The sequence below is a fragment of the Cornus florida genome, unplaced genomic scaffold (genome assembly GCF_030987335.1).
Source record: "Cornus florida cultivar Cherokee Brave unplaced genomic scaffold, ASM3098733v1 CherokeeBrave_3.0.0_Hap2_Chr03, whole genome shotgun sequence".
Lineage (NCBI taxonomy): Eukaryota > Viridiplantae > Streptophyta > Magnoliopsida > Cornales > Cornaceae > Cornus > Cornus florida.
This window is the reverse complement of record NW_026775573.1, coordinates 10836446-10858511: the sequence shown is the minus strand read 5'-3', so window position 1 is coordinate 10858511 and position 22066 is coordinate 10836446. Positions and strand designations below refer to the sequence as shown.

At 37.7% G+C, this 22066-nt stretch overlaps 1 protein-coding gene across 1 annotated transcript in view; it reads left to right on the top strand.

Moving 5' to 3' along the window:
- LOC132299450 (DNA-directed RNA polymerase III subunit 2) overlaps window positions 1–22066 on the top strand; it is an 82967-nt gene that overhangs the window by 14873 nt on the left and 46028 nt on the right. Inside the window, exons 8-19 of the mRNA XM_059796062.1 lie at window positions 4571–4635; window positions 6388–6493; window positions 6580–6690; window positions 12556–12615; window positions 18277–18315; window positions 18443–18493; window positions 18594–18692; window positions 19523–19582; window positions 19670–19759; window positions 21029–21130; window positions 21240–21350; window positions 21485–21601. Of these exons, the coding sequence (XP_059652045.1) occupies window positions 4571–4635; window positions 6388–6493; window positions 6580–6690; window positions 12556–12615; window positions 18277–18315; window positions 18443–18493; window positions 18594–18692; window positions 19523–19582; window positions 19670–19759; window positions 21029–21130; window positions 21240–21350; window positions 21485–21601 (1011 nt within the window). The remainder of the gene's footprint in view (window positions 1–4570; window positions 4636–6387; window positions 6494–6579; window positions 6691–12555; window positions 12616–18276; window positions 18316–18442; window positions 18494–18593; window positions 18693–19522; window positions 19583–19669; window positions 19760–21028; window positions 21131–21239; window positions 21351–21484; window positions 21602–22066) is intronic.

Genomic DNA, 22066 nt, shown 5'->3' with positions numbered 1-22066 from the left:
ATGAGCTATAACACGATATTTGGCTTTAGCACTAGAATGGGCAACGACAGTCTGCTTTTTTCTACGCTAAGTAACCAGATTTCCACCAACAAAGGTACAATAGTCAGAAGTAGACCACCGATCAGAACGACTACCAGCCCAGTCTGCATCACTAAAACCAGTCACAAATAAGGAAGCTAAAGGCTTATACAATAGGCCTCTCCCAGGTGCTCTATTCAGATAACGTAAAATATGACAAACAACATCGTAATGAGGTTGACGAGGAGCATGCATAAACTGACTCACTGCGCCAACGGCATAAGCAATGTCAGGCCGAGTGATCTCAAGATAAATCAACTTCCCAACTAACCGCCGGTATCGACCAACATTAGCAAACAATTCTCCTTGCTTACTGTCAAGCTTATTAGTGGAATCCATAGGAATATCAACTGGTCGAGCACCTGAAAGACCACACAGAAGATCAAGCACGTATTTCCTTTGCGATAGAGAGATGCCTTGGCGAGAACGAGCAACTTCAATCCCAAGAGATGAAGAACACCCAAATCTTTAGTATGGAAGTGTTGGTCCAAATGTCTCTTCAAATCATCAATACCCGCGGAGTCACTTTCAGAGATAATAATATCATCCACACACAAAATCAAAACAGTAGTACCCGTAAGAGAGTGACGAACAAAAACTGAATGATCAGAATTACAACGTTGGAAACCATATGCAAGTACAACTGCACTGAAACAATCAAGCCAAGCACGAAGAGACTGCTTTAGACCATATATTGCTTTTTTCAGTCGACACACTAGATCGCCTTTTTCAGGGGGTTGATCCATGTATACTTCTTGACGATTGCCATGGAGGAATGCATTCTTTATATCAAGCTGGTATAAGGGCCAAGAACAACTGACAACAACTGAAAGTAGGATCCATACAGAATTTAAACGAGCCACAGGAGAAAAAGTCTCTTAAGTAATCAACGCCATATGTCTGTGTGTACCCTTTAGCAACCAAACGTGCCTTAAGACGCTCAACAGAACCTTCAGGAAGGTACTTAATAGTGTACACCTAACAACAACCTACCGTTTGTTTCCCAAGAGGAAGAGTAGTAAGCTCCCAAGTCTCATTCCTATGAAGGGCACTCATTTCCAAGAACAACTGACAACAACTGAAAGTAGGATCCATACAGAATTTAAACGAGCCACGGGAGAAAAAGTCTCTAAATAATCAACGCCATATGTCTGCGGGTACCCTTTAGCAACCAAACGTGCCTTAAGACGCTCAACAGAACCTTCGGGAAGGTACTCAATAGAGTACACCTAACGACGACCTACCGTTTGTTTCCCAGGAGGAAGAGTAGGAAGCTCCCAAGTCTGATTCTTATGAAGGGCACACATTTCCTCATCCATAGCATGTTTCCATCCGGACGAAGACAAGGCCTATTTATAAGATGTGGGAACATAAATAGAGGACAAGGCACAAGCGAAGGATTGCAAACAAGGTTAAGCATGATTATAGGACACAAAACGAGCAATAGGATGTTGAGTACAAGTGTGCTTACCTCGTCATAGTGCAATAGGTAGATCATCAGTGTTAGGAGTAGATAATGAAGAAACAGGAACCTTTGACGGCGAAGATGTGGTATCTGGACTAAAAGAAACAACACGCTTATCTAGGGATCGCTAATAAACCTGCAAGGGAGGGTTAGTTGAAGGAGAAATAGGTGAAGAAGTTAGTGGTGCAGGAAGAGTAGGCAAATAAGGCTTCCCCTCACGACAAGATATGAGATCTGTAGACAAGGATTAACCAGATGAGGAAAAGAAGGAGTTGGACTCAAAAAAGGTGACATTGGCAACAATGAGAATCAAGACAGTAACAACGATAACCCTTCCAAGAGTACCCAAGGAAAACACATTTGCTGGCTCGAGGAGATAATTTGTCCCGACTAGGATCAAGAATATGAACAAAGGCAACACAACCGAACACGCAAGGAGTGAGCTGAAAAGGTGAGAGACTAGGGTATAACAGGGGAAAAGACTGACGATTTAGAACAATAGAGGGCATACGATTAATGAGGTGACATGCAGTAAGAACATCACTCTAAAAATGTTTTGGTACGTGCATATTGAACATCAAGGTACGACTAACATCCAACAGATGACGATGCTTCCGTTCAGCAACACCATTTTGTTGAGAGGTGTGAGCACAACTAGTTTGATGAATAATACTATGATCATTACAAAAGGAAACTATGACAGACTGACTGTATTTTAATGCATTATCAGATCAAATGACTTTATTGCGTTTACCAAACTGGACAAAGATCTTATTATAGATTTTAAAAGCGATATTAGGTAGCTCAGACCTTTCTTTCATTAAAAATAACCATGTCATATGAGAATAATCATCCACAAATATAACAAAATAACGAAATCCATTCAAACTAGAAATGCGGGAAGGTCCCCATATGTCCGTGTGCACTACAACAAAGACTACTACGAGAAAAAGAGCTACGGTGATGCTTGCCCATCGCACAAGCTTCACTTTCTAAGCTAGACACATGACTCAAACTAGGAATAGCTAACTTGAATTTGGCCAATGATGGATGACCCAAACGGAAGTGCCACTGATTCACTGAAGAAGTGAAATTGTAGCACACAAAACAGATGAAATGGAAAAGGAAGAGCCACTGTGATCCAGATAATATAGGCCGTCCTTCTCATACCCCAAACCAATCATCTTCTTCGTCTTAAGGTCCTGAAAGACACAAGTAGTAGGAAAAAAGGTTATAGAACAGTTTAATGATTTAGTTAGCTGACTAACAGAAAGTAAGTTAAAGGGAAAGTCAGGAACATAGAGACTATAGGGTAAGGATAAGGAATTAGTGGGTTGAAGAATCCCTAGGACTGGCCAAGATGAACCATCAGCTAATACAATATGATGTTTAATGGGGTTCAAATCAGAAAAAGAGAGAAGGTATACCAGACATATGGGAGGTTGCTCTAGAGTCAATGACCCAGGATGAAGGTGAATGGGCTACACATGCAATATTACCTGAATTAGGCAATGTAGCAGTGGAAAAAGAGGGAAGTGCAGTTCGCAGTGTCTGAGCCAGCTCGCTAAGCTGAGTAGTGAGTGCATCATTTGAACTAGTACCAGGAGTTACGTGTCCAGATAAAGTAGGAGTCGAATGTGTTGTGAATCATTCGGCTTTCCATACTTCACCCAACAATAAGGCTCAGTGTGATTAGTACCACCACAATGATCACATTTCCTGTCACCACGACCACTAACACGACCACCCCCTCTAGAACCACCATGAGAGATGCGGCCTCCACAACCACCATGAGAACCAGACCCATAACCTCCATTACCAGAGACTAAAGCAGAAGACTCTAAACGAGTGGCAGTGGAGCTCTGTCCCAAAGATGAGCACAATAATCGATAATAAGCATTAGCAGAAGTAGGCAAGATCTCACTAGCAACAATCTGATTTTTAAAGCTACGAAGGACCAATACTAATCAATTGTGCTGGGAACTATTAAGTGAAAAGGTCCCACTAGCAGCACAAACAATTGTGCTGGGAACTATTCAGTGAAAAGGACCAATACTAACCAAAACAATCCAGACCAAGAAAGGGGGTTTTGGTTGGGGGTGGAACACCTTGACAGAGGACCAAAATTTACCAAAACAATACTGCTGGGAACTATTCAGGGAAGGATTGAACCAAAAAAAATAACTGCTGCCCACCCTCGAAGCAACCAAATCCATAAAAAATAACTGACACTAGAGGCTTAGTCGCACCTCTCTGTGTAGATGACTCCCAGAAATTTGAGCCAAAAACTCACCCAAAAACAGATGAACCAAAACCAACCGAAAATTAAAAAAATGTTTCCAAATTAGAAAACACCCATCGGAAGATCTCAAAAAATTACAGAAAAATCACCGCAATTACCAGGAGGAGAAGGCGATCCATGAGATGGGTTCATCACATGCTGACATCATGTTTGTGCTGACGTCATCACAACGAGGATGATATCAGCACCTCAATTTGAGGATGCTGATCTCCCAATTACTGTCAAAATAATTTTGATGGGCTTTAGTTGCGTCGGATCGTTTGCTCTGATACCAAGTTAAGAGTGTAAAATACTGAGAATATGGGTTAGATGAGACGAGGAAAATTAGGGTTAGATGAGAAGAGGAAAAGAAGATGTTCAGAGAAAGGGTTAAGGGCACGCTCAATTAATCTGCCCTTTCACCCAGTCATATATTTATATTAAACGTGAGACAAATACAATAATACCCTTAGGTTAATATATCCAAAGGAGGTAATAACTGACTGAAAAAAATAATAACTCTTAACAGAAATAAAGGAATGTAATGGCCCAAGTTCATTCATTCATGTCCTAATATGTTTCGCATTTCCTGTCACATCAACTTTTTGATGAACTTATTAATTTCACATGCCTGCATTACATATAATTTCAGTCACTTTTTTTGTCACAGTTAAAGTGAATGTCTTTCCATATGTCTATGTAGTTCCTTGTTGTTAGCAAGGCTTTAACTCTACCGTCTCTTCCAGGTGATTCTGATACAAGAACAACTTTCAAAGAATAGAATAATTATCGATACTAACAACAAGGGGTGGTGAGTAGTTTTCATTTTATGGTTTGCTTGTTTTATATCGTCCTTTGATTCTTCCTCTTCTTCTTCATCTTTTTTTTTTTTTTTTTTTTTTTTTTAATTATTATTTTTATATCTCTTCCCTTCTTTTCTAAAATTTTCATTTGTTTATTGTTGGAGTTAACTACTTGACATGGTGCTTAACTTGGCTATGATTGTCCTCTGCACAGTTTTGCTTTCAATTAACTATACAATCTCAACGATCTTGCCCAAAAACAAATGTAAAATAAGTGATAAAGTTAAAAATATTTACTAACAGGGGGTGTAATGAGAAAATAATTAGCAAGCTCAAAGTATCGACTCCTTTTACTATTTTACCTTTTGCTTACCCTCATATGTGAATGAAATATATAGCAGATTTTTTTTTTTTTTTTTTTTTTTTTTTCATGGTTTACCAGCTAAATGATAGTATTTGTGATTGCTGGCGTTGCTTAAATTTCTCTTCTGAAGTGTTTTGGTTACACTTATTGTTATCCATTTGTTTATGTTTTTTGACATATGATGTATTGTGGGTGGAAATTCTTCTTTGATAATGTAGATTATTATGCTGGGTGAAAACTGAATGAGTTTGTGAACACAAACCTGGTTGAAGTGCACTAATGTTATTGTGAAACTTAAAGAAAAAGATAGAGCTGTTGTGTCATCCAAGGCCTTTAGCACAACTCTCAGAGTATCCACAAAACCCGCTAACTGCCCCATAGATTTACAGTTTCTCCCCTGAAGCCAAAAACTAAAGTGTGGAGGATAGAGAACTTTAGCACACTAATAGGAGTTTCCTCTCCCTTGAAGGACCTCCTATTCCTTTCCGTCCACAAAGACCACTGAAAACATAATGGCACAACTCTCCAAGCATCTCGAGCCTGAGCTCCCACAATGCAACCTCTCTAAGCCTCAAGGGCAGTTCTCACAGAAAGAGAGACATAACCCACTGTGCCCCGAAGAGGCCAAGGAACATATCCTAGCAATCACGAGCCATTGGGTAATGGAGAAGGAGATGATCTACTGTCTCCTCATCCCTCCTGCATATGTAGCATCCGCTCACTATAATTTGCCCTCTCCTCCTTAAGTTGTCCATTGTAAGGATCTGGCCCAAAGCTATTGTCCAAGCAAAAACAGTCCACTGTCAAGGGGGCTTCCTGCGTCACACTGCCTTCCATGGAAAAGGAAGAGTCTGATCACTTACCAATCTCATGACAATTGCAGCCAGCAATCATGGCATGTCTTTTGGTTGCAATCCTGAACAGCCTACGATTGGAACAAGCTAAAGATCGATCTCCACACCAATGATCCTCCCAAAGCCAGATACTACTACCATCCCTCACCTTGAAGCGAATATGATTTAAAACTCATCCCAGCTCTTCCGAATGAATTTCCAAACCCCAACTCCAGCCAACCCCTTCACTTCTGAAGAACACCAACCACCCCTATCCTCTCCAAACTTCGAACAAATGACCCTCCTCCAGAGCCTATTCCTCTGCACCCTTAATCTCCTGAACCACTTACCCGATAGGGCATTATTACTATTTTTTTTTTTATATAAGTACCCAACAGGGCATCATTTGAGGGGAGTGAGTCTCCTAACCCCCAAACCACATCTTATTTAAACATGGTGTACTTTTTGAATTGGTTTGGACATGGTTTATTGCTACTTCATGGGTTCCATGGCTGCTTTGGGTTGTTCCTTTGTCTTAATTTATTTATTTATTTATTTTTCAGTATACAAGCATCTGTCACAAGCAGCACGGAGACAACAAAAAGTAAAACATCTATTGTAATGGAGAAAGAGAAGATATATTTAAATTTAAATCAATTTTCTACAAAGGTCATTATGTATTTCTTTTCGTCTCTTTTTATTCTTTTTTTCACATAATTGTTTTGTCTAAGAAAGGGTTTTAAATTCTCTTTTAGGTTCCTATTATGGTGGTCATGAAGGCTATGGGTATGGAGAGTGATCAAGAGGTTGTGCAGATGGTTGGAAGAGATCCTCGATACAGTGCACTACTTTTGCCATCTATTGAGGTACCACTTGTGGTGTAGGATATTAGAAGTTTAAAGAATGTTGTTATCAGAAATATCTTAAGAGAGAGTTTGAAGGGAGTTTTTTTTGCCACCTCCTTGCTAGGCGCAATGCTAATGTTGCACGCCAAAAGTTTCTCGTGTTTGGGAACCACAAGCCGAAATAGCTTGTTGCATAGGGATCAACTTAAATCAAAACAAGTGATAAATACTCGACTATTGTTCTCACAACTTGTGTTAATTTAAAGCTCCTGTGTAAAATCTTGAATCATTTTATCACATTAAAGGAGCATCATACACCCTTTTAGGTTCTAGTGGCATGGATTCTTAAGTTTGCTTCTAACATACTCCAGTGATCAATATGAGAGAACCTTACTAAAATTAATAAAGCCTTGTCAGAACTATTTGGGGTGGTTACATGAATTTTGTGTTATCATTCTTCTATTTGCTCCTTATCGTTTTTGACGTGTGTATTTATTTATCAATAATAAATTACCACTCGCAATAGAACGAATCCTTGCAGGATAGGGCTATATTGAGGGTGTCGAACCTCAAGGACTGTGGTGGTTTATCGAGTCTTCAATTAATTGCTATTTTAATTTTGAAAGAGGATTTGATTTGTTGTGGTGTAATAACATGAATAGAAAATAAACAAGGTAAAGGGATTGAGATCTATAGAAGAAATACTTAGGGATTGACTTAACCACGAACCTCATACTATGGTCAACTGTTCTACCTTGGGCTTTCAACAATTATGTATATCATGGAATTAAACTGAATAACATTCGTTTAATTCAGATTTAAAGAAAGATATTTCATGAATTTCAGTTAATACTAACCTATCTTTGGTTGGTACGAATTATCTACCTACCTACTTCTAACTAATTTTGCAGTATAACTCGTCTTCCCTAGGCATAGACTATGAAAACATCATTCATGAAAAACGTTGGAATACCATTGCATGATCTCTATTCTTAGTGTCGAGAAGCCCTTATGCCGCCATCTCGTACATTTAGAATAGGTTGAAAACAATTTAAGAACAATTAAATCTAAGACAAGTTATTAATCATTCAAAAACCATTATTTCATTAGACACCAATTGATATGACTCAATTGCTTATAATCATGCAATCAAAATACATAAATAATTAAATTCCCAAAGTTAGAACAATCAAACCATAATATTCGAATTCGGGTTACATCAATGCCCTAAGATGGAGTTTAGCTACACATGACGATGCAAGATATTATCTGTGTTGTTGTAGACTTCATCGCCATGGACCGCTAAGAACTCCTTTGGATCTTTGTCTTCAAAACCCTAAAAGCCACCAAGAATTATGAGAGAGATAAAAAGCTAACTTTCCTGTGGCCTTGTGCCTCCTTTTATAGAATAATTGACTTCTAATAAGGCTTGGATGGGCTTTAGGTCTTCTGGGATCATCTGGGCCCGTCTCATAGTTATTAAAAGCCCAAGGCGCTAAAGCTCCCTTGGAGCCTAGGCGCAAGGCGCACGGCGAGGCGTGAGCCTGAGTGATGTAAGGTGCACAAGTAAAATTTTAAAACAATAATTCTTAGCAAAAATAACACAATTAAACAATGAACATCCAATAATAAAAACACTAAATTAGTCTAAGTATATCACAATTAAACCAATAAAGCAACTAGAAAAATAGAACAATTAAACTAATAAAGCTATTTATTCATAGGAAAGATTCAAAAAAAGCAAAACATAAACCAATTAACCATATATTAGAATGGAGTCAATGGAGTGATGGACCAAGTTAAATTCAGCAAACAACATTCACACTTTCAGCAAACACCATTCAGAAAGATGCATTCAAAATTTAAATAATCCATGTAGCAAAATTCAGTAGAACACAACAACAAAAAAAAAAAAAGAACAGATAGACAGCCTTCAAAGAAGAAGGGAGAAAAAAATGAGAGAGAAATTATTGGAAGAAAAAGTCAGAGATTGAAAAAAAAAAAAGAAAAAAAGAAAGAAAATATGGTGGAGTAGATGAAGGGAAAAAAAATGAAGGCTAGAGAGAACAAAAACAGAATTTGAAATTTTACAACAATTAAGATGCACAGACAACAAAAAAATAATAATTTTAAAAAGTCTTATTCTGTTCGGTATTTCTTTATTAAAGGGTGAGGTGGTGTACTGATTCTCCTACGGGTAATATAGCACCGCAAACTATGTTTGCTGAAGACTTTGATGATGAAGAGCGTACAGATATTATAGCTATACACCAAGAAGTTGAAAATGATGGGAAAAAATACGAGAAAAAAATACAGGCCAGAGAGAATATATATATATATATATATAGCAAGACACAGGAGAGGAGTAGATGAAGAAAAAGAAAGAAGAAAAAAAAACAGAGATCCACAAGAACAAAAACAGAGATGGAGAAAAAGATAGAAGGAAAAAAAAATAAAAAAGACCCAGAAAAAGAAAGAGCTAGAAAAACACAAAACCAGATATATAGAGAGGAGGAAGAAAAAAAAGACCCAGAAGAACAGAAACAGAGACGGAGAAAAAGACAGAAGAAAAAAAAAAAAATCAGAGACGAAGAAAAAGATAGAAGAAAAAAAATAAAGAGACCCAGAAAAAAAAAAAATATACCAGTCTACTAGAGACCCAGAAAAAGAAAGAAGAAAATCAGAGAAATAGAGAAGAAGAAGAAAAAAAGACTCAAAAAAAAAAAAAAAAAAAAAAAAAGGGGCGAGATATAGAGATTAGAACAAATGAAGAGAGAGAGAGAAGAGGTGAATTGGAGAAGGAAAAAAAGAAAAAAAACAAAACTGACTTGGTAAGTTGATTCAGTGATTCCTGGCCGGATGGAGGCAACTGATAGCCCTCTCCTCTTCTCTTCTCTTCTCTTCCTCTCTTTCTCTCTTCTCTCTCTTTTCTTCTCTTTCCCACTCCCTCACGTCTTTATTTCTGCTACAGCTTTTGGTCTTGACTGATTTGTTTTGTTGACTATTGGGAGACATTGGGTTGCCAAGTCACAAGAAGACAAATTTTTATTTTGTACTTTTAAGTTTCCATTTTGTACTTTCAGTTTCCAAAAGCTGTAACTATATATATATAATAATATAAAGTAAAAAAGCAAACACATAGTACACGTAATACATCAAAGGAAACACACAAACAAATTATAAAAGGAGCACAGAATATATGAAGTGCGCCTCTTAAAATATCCAAGGCGCAGCCCAGGCGCGTGCCTAGTGAAGGTCGCTGCGCCTGGGCTAGCATGAGGCGCATACACGCTTTTAATAACACTGGCCCGTTTGGGATGAAATAGGACTTAATTAGAACAAATCCCGCAACTTGGAAATCTAAATTAACAGCAAGGACTCGAGGCCAGAAGCTTGGGCTCGAGCCCAACTTCTATACTTAGTCATTTTTCTTCAATTATTTTCCAAAGCGTCATTTTTCTTCATGGTGCTCGATCACCTTGCTTGGGTGCTCGAGCCTTGGGGTCCCGGCTCGAGCTATTTGGTCTCGGCTCGAGCTTTTTGGTCGCGGCTCGAGATCTGGCAATATGAAACTTCCGAAGAGTCTTTTTACCTTCCGAGGCATATTAGGCTCGAGCCCAAAGGTTTAGGCTTGAGCTCTTTTGCCTTAGTTGATTTTCTGTCAGCAACTTGTTCTGGAGTTGTAATGCAATTTTGACATATTTGGAGTGCGAATCTCGAAGTTGCTATTAGAGACAAAAACATCGGGCTTCGAGTCTTCTTTCCATAGCCGCTGAGTTTGCCCAATTTGGAGTTTCGAGTGAAAAGTTATGCCCAAAATACTGAAGCAGGTCCAGAATTTTCATCATTTTGACTCCAAGCTTGCTTCAGATGAACGGCAACGGCTCTGTAAGCTTCAATATCAGTCTTTTCATCTTAAAATCCCGGTTTTAACCATTTCTTTGGGACAGTACCTACAAACACGAAATAAACATAAATTAGTCTAACAATGGATATAAGTATTATTTAAGGTCTTAATATATGTATATTTAGGGGCTCGAATATGCAATATTCAGTGCTCATCGGTTTCAATCCGTGTTAATTTGGTTTTCACGTGTCAACACCATAGTTGTTAAAGGCTTAAGGCGCACTAAGGCGCCAAAGGCCTTTTGGAGCCTAAGCGCAAGGCACACATGTAATTATATTGCATATTATAACTTATATTATTATGTATAGTCATAATCATCAAGCACTAATTGCAATTAATGTATGTAGTGAACTATAAATTTATGAATTTTGTCAAATATTTCATAAGGTTAAACAATACGATATATGATATAGAACATTTTAATTTAGCAGTCATTAAATATAAGTGAAAATGATATGAATAAATGATTAAAAAATACAAGGCACATTTTTTTTGAACCTGGAGCCTAATAAAAAACGTAAGCGGGAGGGCTATATTTGAGCCTGACTGAAGGGGCCTAGCCTGTACTAGGTTGAGACGCTTTAGCTGAGCCTTGATGCGCTTGGGGCTTCTTTGGAGCCTAGGCGTGCCCTTAACAACTATGGCGGATCATTCACTTTTCTAGATTGATGTAATTTTAGTTTTCGTTGTACATTGCTATATGACCTTGATTTGTTCTATCTCATTCTATCTCTGACAGGTGCGCACTCATGCCATATCACGAATTTGTTCATTTTTAATTTTATCCTTTGTTGTTTACTGCACTCATATTTCGACATACACATTTACCTAGGCTCGTTTTGTAAAATTGTTATTTTTAACCGCCTGTCCCATAAAGTATGGCAGGCGTTGTAGATGTTTCATGAAATTACCTATCATACAATATACTAGAAGTACTCATCCACTTGATCCATCCGTTACAGTCTCGCCTCTTTCCTGTTGTGTGAAAATAACTATATTGGAATGCTGAATAATAATTTTTTTTTTTTTTTTTGATAAGTAAGATTTTATTAAAAACGCTCAAAAGGGGAGCGAAGCCCGAAGAAACAAAAGGAAACAAAAGGGCCAAAGGGCGCCTTAGACCTTCAGAGAGGCCAAGAAAACTATAATTTCCTCCATAGATCTATAATCTCTCCCTGAAACCCAACAAAAAAGAGTAGAAATAACAGATTATTAAATGGCTAGAATAAAGGTAACCATGAGATGAGGGACACACTATGCACGCTGCTCCATTAAGTTTTAATGAATAAAATAATCACGAACTATGGCCCCAAGCTGGCTTCTATTGAGATGGACATAGATATGTTACAACTATTTAAGTAAGCTCTCCAAGTTTAGCTTCTAATTTATGTTGGTACTACTGTTTCATCTTTGTTTCTTCTTGATTTGTTTGTTTGTTTTTTTGTTTTTTGTTGTTTTGTTTTTTCGAAATAAAAAATACTCTATATCATTTCTCCCATTGATTAACCCATTTATTGTTAAGAAAATAGGAAAAAAAATGTGTTGCAGGCTCGCAGCAGAACAGTGTTTAACTTGCATACAAGTTAGTGGGTCCAAATTAGAAGAATTGATAATTATAAAACGTACTATTTTGCATATGAAATTGAAAACTTTAATCTATACCATTTGGAAGTTAAATATTTCTGTATCATATGCATTGTATTTTTTTAAAAAAATAAACGCATGCCCTCTTTTTGTTTGCTAAAGTTTCTTTTGGGGCATTGCTGTATTATGCTCTTGATGAATGATGAATCCCTCTTGATTGCTTGTATCATATATATTTTTTTTTCTTTACTTCATGTCATTTTTACGATACGGCCCTTGTGAACTTTTGATTTTTTTTTATCTCGCTTCTTATTTTGCAATGGTTTTTTTATGCCTCATTTTCCAACATTTTTTGGTACTATCTTTATCAATGTACCATGTTGTTCCAATTTCAGGAATGTGCAAGCCATAATGTATATACACAAGAGCAAGCCCTGGAGTTTCTTGAGAAGAAGGTGTGCTACTTTACTTATTCATTGTAAAATAATTTGATGTTTTGAATCTCTCTTATAGATTATAATGCTTCCAGAGTACCTTGAAGTACATTGTAAAATTTCTTGTTCATAATATAATTTTGGGAGGACTATCAACTATCTGGACCAACCCTTACTGAAACTAGGTTGGCCAATGGAATGGTTTGACATCTTTCTGGTTATAATTTTTTTTTTTTTTTTGTGTGTTGGGGGGGGGGGGGGGGGGGGGGGGGGGGGGTTTGTTATTTGTGGTTGTGGCGGTAATTATAATTTTATTTTTTGGATCCTTTTAGTTCTGGTTCAAAAATTTAAATTCTCCATAGGAAGTTTACTATTATAATACTCAACTAGCTCTGGTTAAATGCCTTATTTCATTGTGCGGTTGCCACATTGTTGACTTGTTTCTTTTTCTGCTATGTAATTTAACCACTTAATCTTAACTGGCTTATGATGAAATGGGGGATTGAATTGTTGTGTTTGCATTTTAAGAATCAATGTAGGTAAATGCATGGGAGAGGCATAGAGAGCATTGTTGAGATCTGATGTAGATATCTGAAATCTTAGCATACAGTTCAAGAAATTTTTGCCTATTGAGGGATTAATTGTAAACCAGTCCTTATTGTGTTGCGAGAAGATAATCACACATTGATAACTTATCAAAAAGAAAAAGAAAAAAGAAATTCACACATTGATGAGTTAATGGATGCAGGAACTCTCTTCTGCTGAATTTTGGCCAATTGAGGGATTAACGGTAACTCAGTCCTTATTGTGTTGTTAGACGATAATCACACATTTATGCAGTTAATCGATGCAAGAACTCTCTTGCTTAGATGCCACTTAATAACAAGGTTCACTAGGTGGTATAAAGTTGGCCTGAATTTCGGCTTTTGCAAGCCTTTTTTTTTTACTCACCAGAATAACTTCATCAAACTTTGCAGCATGACATTTAGTATGGTTTTTGAATCTACAATTAGAAGCTTTGGAAATATTTGAAAAGAGAACTAAATGTTTCTTAAAGTTTTTTATGTAGGTGAATAATAATTTTCCCCCTCCTGATGGCCTTTTGGTTTTTCAGCATGCTGTCTATATTGTTTTCAAGAAAAAAAAGAGTTCATATATAGATTTAGAATTGACCTAGTTCAGATTAAAAGTAAACCATGTTGTGTTTGCAAATAAAGACACTATGATTTTTGTGTCATAATCAACTATAATGGTTGTAATCTCCTATTTGACTTGATTCATATGCCCTAGAAGCATGGTTCTTCGATTTACATTTTCTCTTTTGTTATCCTCCAATTATTTTGAGAATAATTTGGGCTTTTAGAAATTCAAATTCAGAAAGCTTATGCTATTGTGATGCAGATAATAATTAATAGCCTTGGAAAGTTTCTAGTCAAAGTTCTAATTATGCCAGTGGAAATCTGAAAATGTCATGGGAATGGTAAAAGCTGTATGCTCTTTGGTAGTCTCAAAGTCAGTCTAGAGAATTGAAGAGACATTAAAAGTCTTTATTATAAAAAGAATAGGCCTCTATATTTGATGTATTCAAGTCTTTATTAATATCAGTTTGAGTTATTTCAGAGTATAAACTTCTCTTAAAGTTTTTCCTAGATTTCTCTTCAGAAATCTAGGCTCCAACGGTGATTGGAGTAACCCTAGTCTTCCTTAGTGTTGTAAGAAGACTTTGTTCAACGCCCATAGAAGGGGCAATCATATTGGGAGGATTCAGATGGAAGGTGTGACTTTGTTCAAGGAGGGAGATGTCTGTAAAGGTGTTGCTGAGTACTATGAGCATCTGTTCACAGAGATGGCGGGGTGGAGACCCTTGCTTGTGGGGTTTCAGTTCGACTCTATTTCTGAAGAGTGCACAGGTCTGGAGGAGCCTTTTTTTGAGGAGGAAGTTCTGGTTACTCTGAAGAGTTGTAATGGGGATAAAGCCCCAGATCCAGACGGGTTCACTACGAGATTCCTTTTGGAGTGCTGGGAGGTGGTCAAAGGGGAGGTGATGGTTACTTTTCATGCTTTCCACTCTCAGGGGTCTTTTGAGAAGAGCTTGAATGCCACTTTCATTGCTCTCATCCCAAAAAGGGAAGAAGAGGGGGGGGGGGGGGGGGGGGGGGGGGGTTGGATGTTTGGGACTTTCACCCTATTAGTTTGGTGGGGTGCATTTACAAGTTAATTGCCAAAGTTCTTGCTTTTAGGATGAGGAGAGTGTTGGATGGTGTGATCTCTGATTCTCAGAATACTTTTGTGGAAGGTCGTCAGATTCTGGATTCAGTTCTTATTGCTAGCGAGTGTGTGGATTCCAGGCTTCGTTGTGGGGAACCAGGTGTTTTGTATAAGTTGGATATTGAGAAGGCGTATGACCATGTGAGTTGGAGCTACCTTCTCTATCCAATGGAGAGGATGGGATTTGGAGAGCGGTGGAAATGGATTCACTTTTGCATCTCCAGCGCTCGTTTCTCTATTCTTGTGAATAGTGCTCCGACGGGCTTTTTCTCTAGCTCGAAGGGCCTGAGATAGGGGGATCCGCTCTTCCCTTTCTTGTTCCTTCTTGTGATGGAGGCCCTCAGTAGGTTGTTGAGGAGGGCTGTTGAGCTGGGCTTCTTGAGTGGGTTCCGGGTGGGTAGGGATGCCGCCAGCCAGTTGGAGATTTCCCACTTAATGTTTGCAGATGATACGCTTGTGCTTTGTGATGCGGAGGTGTCCTAACTCAGATATTTGAGATGTGTTCTGATTTGGTTCCAAGTTGTTTCCGGCCTCAAGGTGAATGTTGGTAAGAGTGTTTTGGTACAAGTTGGGGAGGTGCCTGAAATCACTTTGCTTGCTGGCATTCTGGATTGTCGTACTGGCTCTTTTTCTATTTCTTATTTAGGGCTCCCCCTGGGAGCTCCTTCGAGGTGTGTGGGGGTTTGGGATCCTGTCGTGGACAGGTTTGAGAGGAGACTGGCGGGTTGGAAGAAGTAGTACCTTTCTAAAGGGGGGCGGGTCACTCTGATTAAGAGTGCCTTTTCTTGCCTTCCTACTTATTTCATCTCGCTTTTTAAGATTCCCCTCCCTGTTGCTGAGAGAATTGAGCGGTTACAACGTAACTTTCATTTGGTTCGGTGGGAGCAAGTGTGCAGGCCGATTCGAAATGGTGGGTTGGGCCTTCGAAGATTGGTGCCTTCCAATAAAGCTCTCCTTGGGAAATGGTTGTGCAGGTTTGGGGTGGAGAGGCATTGGCTTTGGCGGAGGGTCGTTGCGAGTAGATATGGGGAAGGTAGAGGAGGGTGGTGCTCTCTTGAGGTGTGTGGCCCGAGGGGTGTGGGGGTTTGGAAGTGTATTCGGAAGGGATGGGCTGATTTTTCCACTTATGTTCGTTTCAGACTTAGGGATGGCAGGAGGATCAGTTTTTGGGAGGATGTTTGGTGTGGGGATATTTCTCTTGCTCTCGCTTTCCCTTGGCTGTTCAGGATTGCTATTGATAGACAGGTCAAGGTGGTTGACTGTTATCATCTTGATAGTGGGAGACTGGTTTGGGATGTTCGATTCAGGTGTCTTTTTCAGGATTGGGAGGTTGAGGATGTCACTCTTTTGTTGGAGGCGTTGTATCGGCACGGTGTCATGGCTGGAGATTCTGATTTTTGGATTTGGAAGCCAAATTCGCAGAGTTGCTTTGATGTTCGTTCCTTCTTCAGGTGTCTCACAGTTGAGTGGCCTTCCCGTGGAAGTCTGTTTGGCGCTTTAAGGCTCCTCTCAAAGTGGCTTTCTTTGCTTAGACCTCTGTTTTGGGTAAGATTTTGACCCGAGACAATTTGAGAAGGAGAAATTAGGTGGTTGTCAATCGGTGCTACATGTGTCTTCGGGATGAGGAGAGAGTGGATCATCTTCTTTTACATTGCACCATGGCTAAGGATTGTTGGGACTTGATGCTTTGTTTGTTTAGGTTCCATTGGGTTATGCCTCACTCCTCTAGACAGATGGTTGAGGCTTAGAGAGAGTGCTCTGTGGGGGCCCAATTCGTGATGCTTGGAGGGCTACGCCTCTTTGTGTGTGGTGGTGCATTTGACTGGAGAGGAATATAAGATATTTTGAGGGCAAGGAGAGGCCTATTTCTTTTCTTAAGTTCTCTATTCTTTCAACTCTTTTTTTGTTGGGTTACGGGTAGAGATTATAGATCTTTTGAGGATATTGTTGTTTTCTTGGCCTCTTTAAAGGCTTAGACGACTGCTTTTTTGGCCCTATGTTTGTTCTCCTGGGATGCGTTCCCCATTTGAACGCTTTCAATGCATTTCTTACTTATCAAAAAAATGAAAAAGAAGACGTCTGTGTGTTTTTCTGTTTACTTCAAGTGGTATTAGAGCCTTCCGGAAAGATCTGTGATTACTGCACCTCAACATTTGAAGAATCTTTGTTGAGGATGATCTTGGGAATTATGTTGATGACACCTCAACATTTGAAGAATCTTTTGGATGTGTAGATGAAGAAGATGAGATACTGGGATGTGAAGAAAAAAATAAGGCAGAAGAGGAAAAGTCTGAAAAAGAAGCCAAGAACTTGTCAAAAACTGAAGCTGCTATAATTATTCAGTCTGCATATCGTGGATTTGAGTTGAGGAAGTGGGAACCATTGAAGAAATTGAAGGAAATGTCTCCAGATGATTCCCAAGAAGTAGAAATTTCAGAACTTACGTTTGTCAACAGACAAATATATGAAAATTTTGAAGATAAAACCATTGAATATCCAATGGTAAGGGGTTCATTAGAAAATCCATCCAAAGAAGTTTACTTGCATAATTTGGTTAGAAATGAGTCTTCTTTGGTCACAGAGTTGAAAAATCAAGAATTCCATATTCATGACTTGATTTGGGATGTATTCTTGGTGCGACATACAGCTAGGAGTTGTTCCAATTCAAAAATCAGATTTATTCAGTTTTTGTTTCGTGATATATGTTCAAGCAAGCTTTGGAAATCTTCTAAATTTAAAGAAAGAGATCGGGATGAAAAGATGTTCTTTGCGAGTGAAAGAAAATTATTGTGTTTTGTTTAAGGAAAAGAAGAAAGAAAGGGGTTCTCAATAGATCATGGTAAATGAGGAGGGTCTGACGCAAATAATAATTAATAGCCTTGGAAAGTGTCTAGTCAAAGTTTTAGTTATGGCATGAGAAATCTTATAAACATGTCTTTGCCTTCAATACATGATTGGTTGAGTTTTATGATAAAAAAAAAAAAATTATAATACTTACAAGTTCCCTGCTAGGAGTTAAGTGGTTTCTCCTCAATCAAGTGGGACTCTTGCGTGGCTTGGTTGTATCGATTGATTGTCCCTGCGAATCTAGTGTGCGGTTTGGTTGCATCAATTTATTGTCTGGTTAGCAATGAGAAGTGACTCCACTGCACTTTCTCAGGTTACCACCAACTTTTAGCTTTAAGCCATCTCAATGCAGCCAACAGTGCAGGCAGAACCTGTTTTAGAATGTTATCATTGTTAGCATAGATCTGCTTCTTCATTTTTCTAGGAAGCATTGGTTTAATTGTTTTGCGGTAATAAATTTGATGTTGATCTACCTGATTGTGCTTCAATGCATGCTTTTACATTTTCTAAATGTAGTATGCTACATTTTCTGTTTATGTTTTTAACTTGTATTGCTTGCTGTTGCAGGTCAAAAAAATGCCATATTTTAATCCTCTACTTGAAAAGGTTTACCCTTGTCTTATGCATTTCGTCATCTTGTTTCTTTTTCTCAATCAAAGGATATCATTGAATATTTGATATGCTGATTGCAACACAATATATTTTCACCTATCTTTTTTTATACTACAATTAGGAGGGCAGAGCTCTGGGTATCCTACGTGATGTATTTATTGCTAATGTTCCAGTAAGTTTTTGTTCAGAATCTAAAATTTCAATGCACTAATAATCTTTTCAACTTATTCCCCCACTCCTCTCACTCTCTTTCTTTCCCTCCTTTACTTTAGGTGCGGCAACATAATTTTCGTGCAAAATGTATATATGTTGCCGTAATGTTAAGACGTATGATGGAAGCAATCTTAAACAAAGATGCAATGGATGACAAGGTAAATTGAATTCCACTTCCTGATTTTATTCTTTAGCTCATTATTGGTGGTAGTAGTAATTACATATGAAGGCACTAGCCAATCTACATGCAAAGTCTACCTTTTAGTACACGGATTTTATCCTACAGACCAAAGAGTAACTCTCCTCTTCCTAAATATGAAACTATAAAATATGTACTAGGACATAAATTTCCTTTTACTTTAGAGTAGGAGAATTTTGGACCTTCAAAAAGTTGTCTGTCATGCTTTTCTACGTACTCATTTTAGTGTGGGGACCATTTTCAATGGTTCAGTTCTTGTGCACAAACAAAACAAGAAAAAAAATCCCGATTTTATACACACACACACCACACCCAACCATGAAGAAAGAGAAAAAAAATTAATGGAAGAGTAAATAAGTGAAGGCAATCGGAGTGTACTTTTATTTTAGGTTTGTTATATCCATTTCTAGGCACCTTCTTTTGTAATGTTTGTACTCAAAATCCTTGGTTACTTCCTGTGACTCCTGCTTCAACTCACTAAGAGGAATAAAATCAGAAGGTAATTTGACTGGAACTGGCTGCAGAAAGAGCCAAAGAGCTAGGATCTACAGGTACTAAGAAATGGTGACTCAAAATACTGGTAGCTTCTTCAGGAGTCCATATGTCACTCAATCTGTTGAAACATTTTTTTTGACCTCACCTCGAAATCCCATCTTTGTGAATTATTTATAAATGATTATCATTTTACCACAAGCATCTATCTATTTATATATAAGGAATTTTGAACTAGAAGATGTTACTGCATGCTCATGAACTATTGATTATAATGTTTAAATAAATTCTTTATAGGACTATGTTGGGAACAAGCGGTTGGAGCTATCTGGTCAATTATTATCTCTCCTTTTTGAGGTAGTATTTATTAACTTATTTCATGCCAATAATAGTCAAAATCCTTCCTATTGGTTTTACTTTTCTTGGTGGGCTTTATATTTGTAGGATTTGTTCAAGACGATGAATGATGAAATCAGGAAGAACATAGATCTCATTCTAGGAAAGCATCGGTCTAGTCCATTAGACGTCTCTCAGGTGAGTGTCTTAATCTTTTTTAAAGGTAAAGGTGACAATGTTATTTAGGATTAAGCCTCATGGTACTTCTTTGTTTTGTTAAAAGTCAGTTAAAAACAAGAAAATCTGATGACAAATTTTAGAAAGCTTTTGGTTTTGGATTCCCTTGCACACACAATTTGTTTACAAGGACAACAACAATACATTATGGCAGGACATACATCTAGATATGGTGGCATAGCTTAAAATAGCGTGTGTAAAATTTCAGTGCTGTACATATTCATTTAACTTACTTTGAGTCTCTGTATACATGTTGAATTATTTTGCGGAATAGTGGAGAAAATAGTAACACCAAAAAAAGTTTTTGTACATTTTCATTTAACTTACTTTGAGTCTCTGTGTACATGTTGAATTATTTTGTGGAATGGTGGAGAAAATAGTAACACCAAAAAAAATGTTTGTGAAGAAAATACATTATATGCAGATACAAGAAGATGCCTATTGTGTTGCTCCTTCCAAGAGTTAAGTACTTCAGAAGATAGAAACCTTTAAGTCCTAAAACCTGAATAGGGAAGTTTATATTCCTTGTTGGGTTTCAGGAAATAATCATCATGGTAATAAAGAAAGAAGTTCAGAAAAATGTTCTCTTTAAGAAACTGTATCTCACAGCAAGTACTTTATTTTATTTTATAAACTTCTTATCTTTCCGATTTCCAAGTGATCAATAGAAGTATTCCATCAGATCTAAGCCTTCAAAGACCAAATATGTTTTTTGGGTCCACTGCTTTTGGGCACTTTTCAATGGATACTTATTAAAAAAAAATAAAAAAATAAATATATATATATTTATTTTGGGTTTACAAGAACCTCATAATTTAGTACTTATCTGATTTTCCATCATGTGGGCTACAATGTGGTCTAGGTAAACTTTCTCTACTATTTAGACTTCTCTTTTGATCTTCCATGGTGACACAACTACTCAGCATGTACTAGTGTTGTGACTTCTCAAGTAAGGTTGCCCATCACTGTAACTAAATTACATTCAAATGCTTCCACGTCATAAACAAGTTAAAAAATGTAATCTGTCATTGATGTCTTAATCTATTTGTTGGTGATTGAGTTGAAATTCACGAGTTGCAAAGTCACAGTAATTTTCTTGCTACATTGATTTGAATTGACATTTATTTTTTTATTTTTTTATTGTACTTCTTCTTTTACCTTGTAATGTATGAGTAATTCTTGAAATAGATGCCATAATCTGGTGACTTCCTTTTCTCTAATTTTCCGCAGTATATAGTCAAAGACACTATTACTGTTGGCCTAGAAAGGACACTTTCTACTGGCAACTTTGATGTAAAACGGTTCAGGATGCACAGGAAAGGCATGACACAGGTTGTTTATTTCCCCTCTCTTATTTGCTTTGCTCTAGTGTGGCCTTTCTATGCTTCTGGTTAAAATTAAGAAGATACTGTGGTCTCAAGGTAGATTCTTCTTTTGGTAGGTTGTAGCTAGGCTATCTTTTATAGGGACATTGGGCCACATGACAAAGATTTCGCCGCAATTTGAGAAGTCTAGGAAAGTTAGTGGACCTAGAGCATTGCAACCGAGCCAGGTAAGGCTGATGTGTTTACCAAGCCTTTACAGCCTTCTGAATTAAATCCTTCTCACATGATTTTGTAGGCTTTTGCAGTCAGATCTTATCTCTGTATTTAACTGTACCTCTGTTTTGTGCTCATTGAATTATAGTGGGGCATGCTATGTCCTTGTGATACTCCAGAAGGTGAAGCTTGTGGATTGGTGAAAAACTTGGCCTTGATGACTCATGTTACAACTGATGAAGAAGAAGGCCCATTAATTTCTTTGGTAAGATATATGTCTCTTGAATTTTTTTTACGTCTACAGAAATTAAGTGAAACCATTTTCTGTCTTCCAAATTATTTCTTAAGGTATTCATGTGCAGTTGTTTTTGGTTGCATTTTCAAGACTTCCAGGATTTTGTACCTTGAAAATATGGATGTCATGGTACCTATAAAACAGTAAGTAGACATTAGCATGTAGGTTTACCAATTGATTGAACTTGGATTAAATATTGCTTTATATAATTTGTTTGGTTAAAAGAATGCAATGATTATGGTACCATTGATGCTGTTGTCCATCATTCATCTTAGAGTTGTGATAGAGGGTCTGAAAGTTGGACACATCCGACGGCATTTATGTGAGTGGGGGATTATGTCATCCCCCACTCACATAAAATAGTCGGATCAGCCTGAGAGTCGGACATCATTTTCCTTCTTCTTATGCTTTTTTGAGAATGGTCGCCTAGAAATC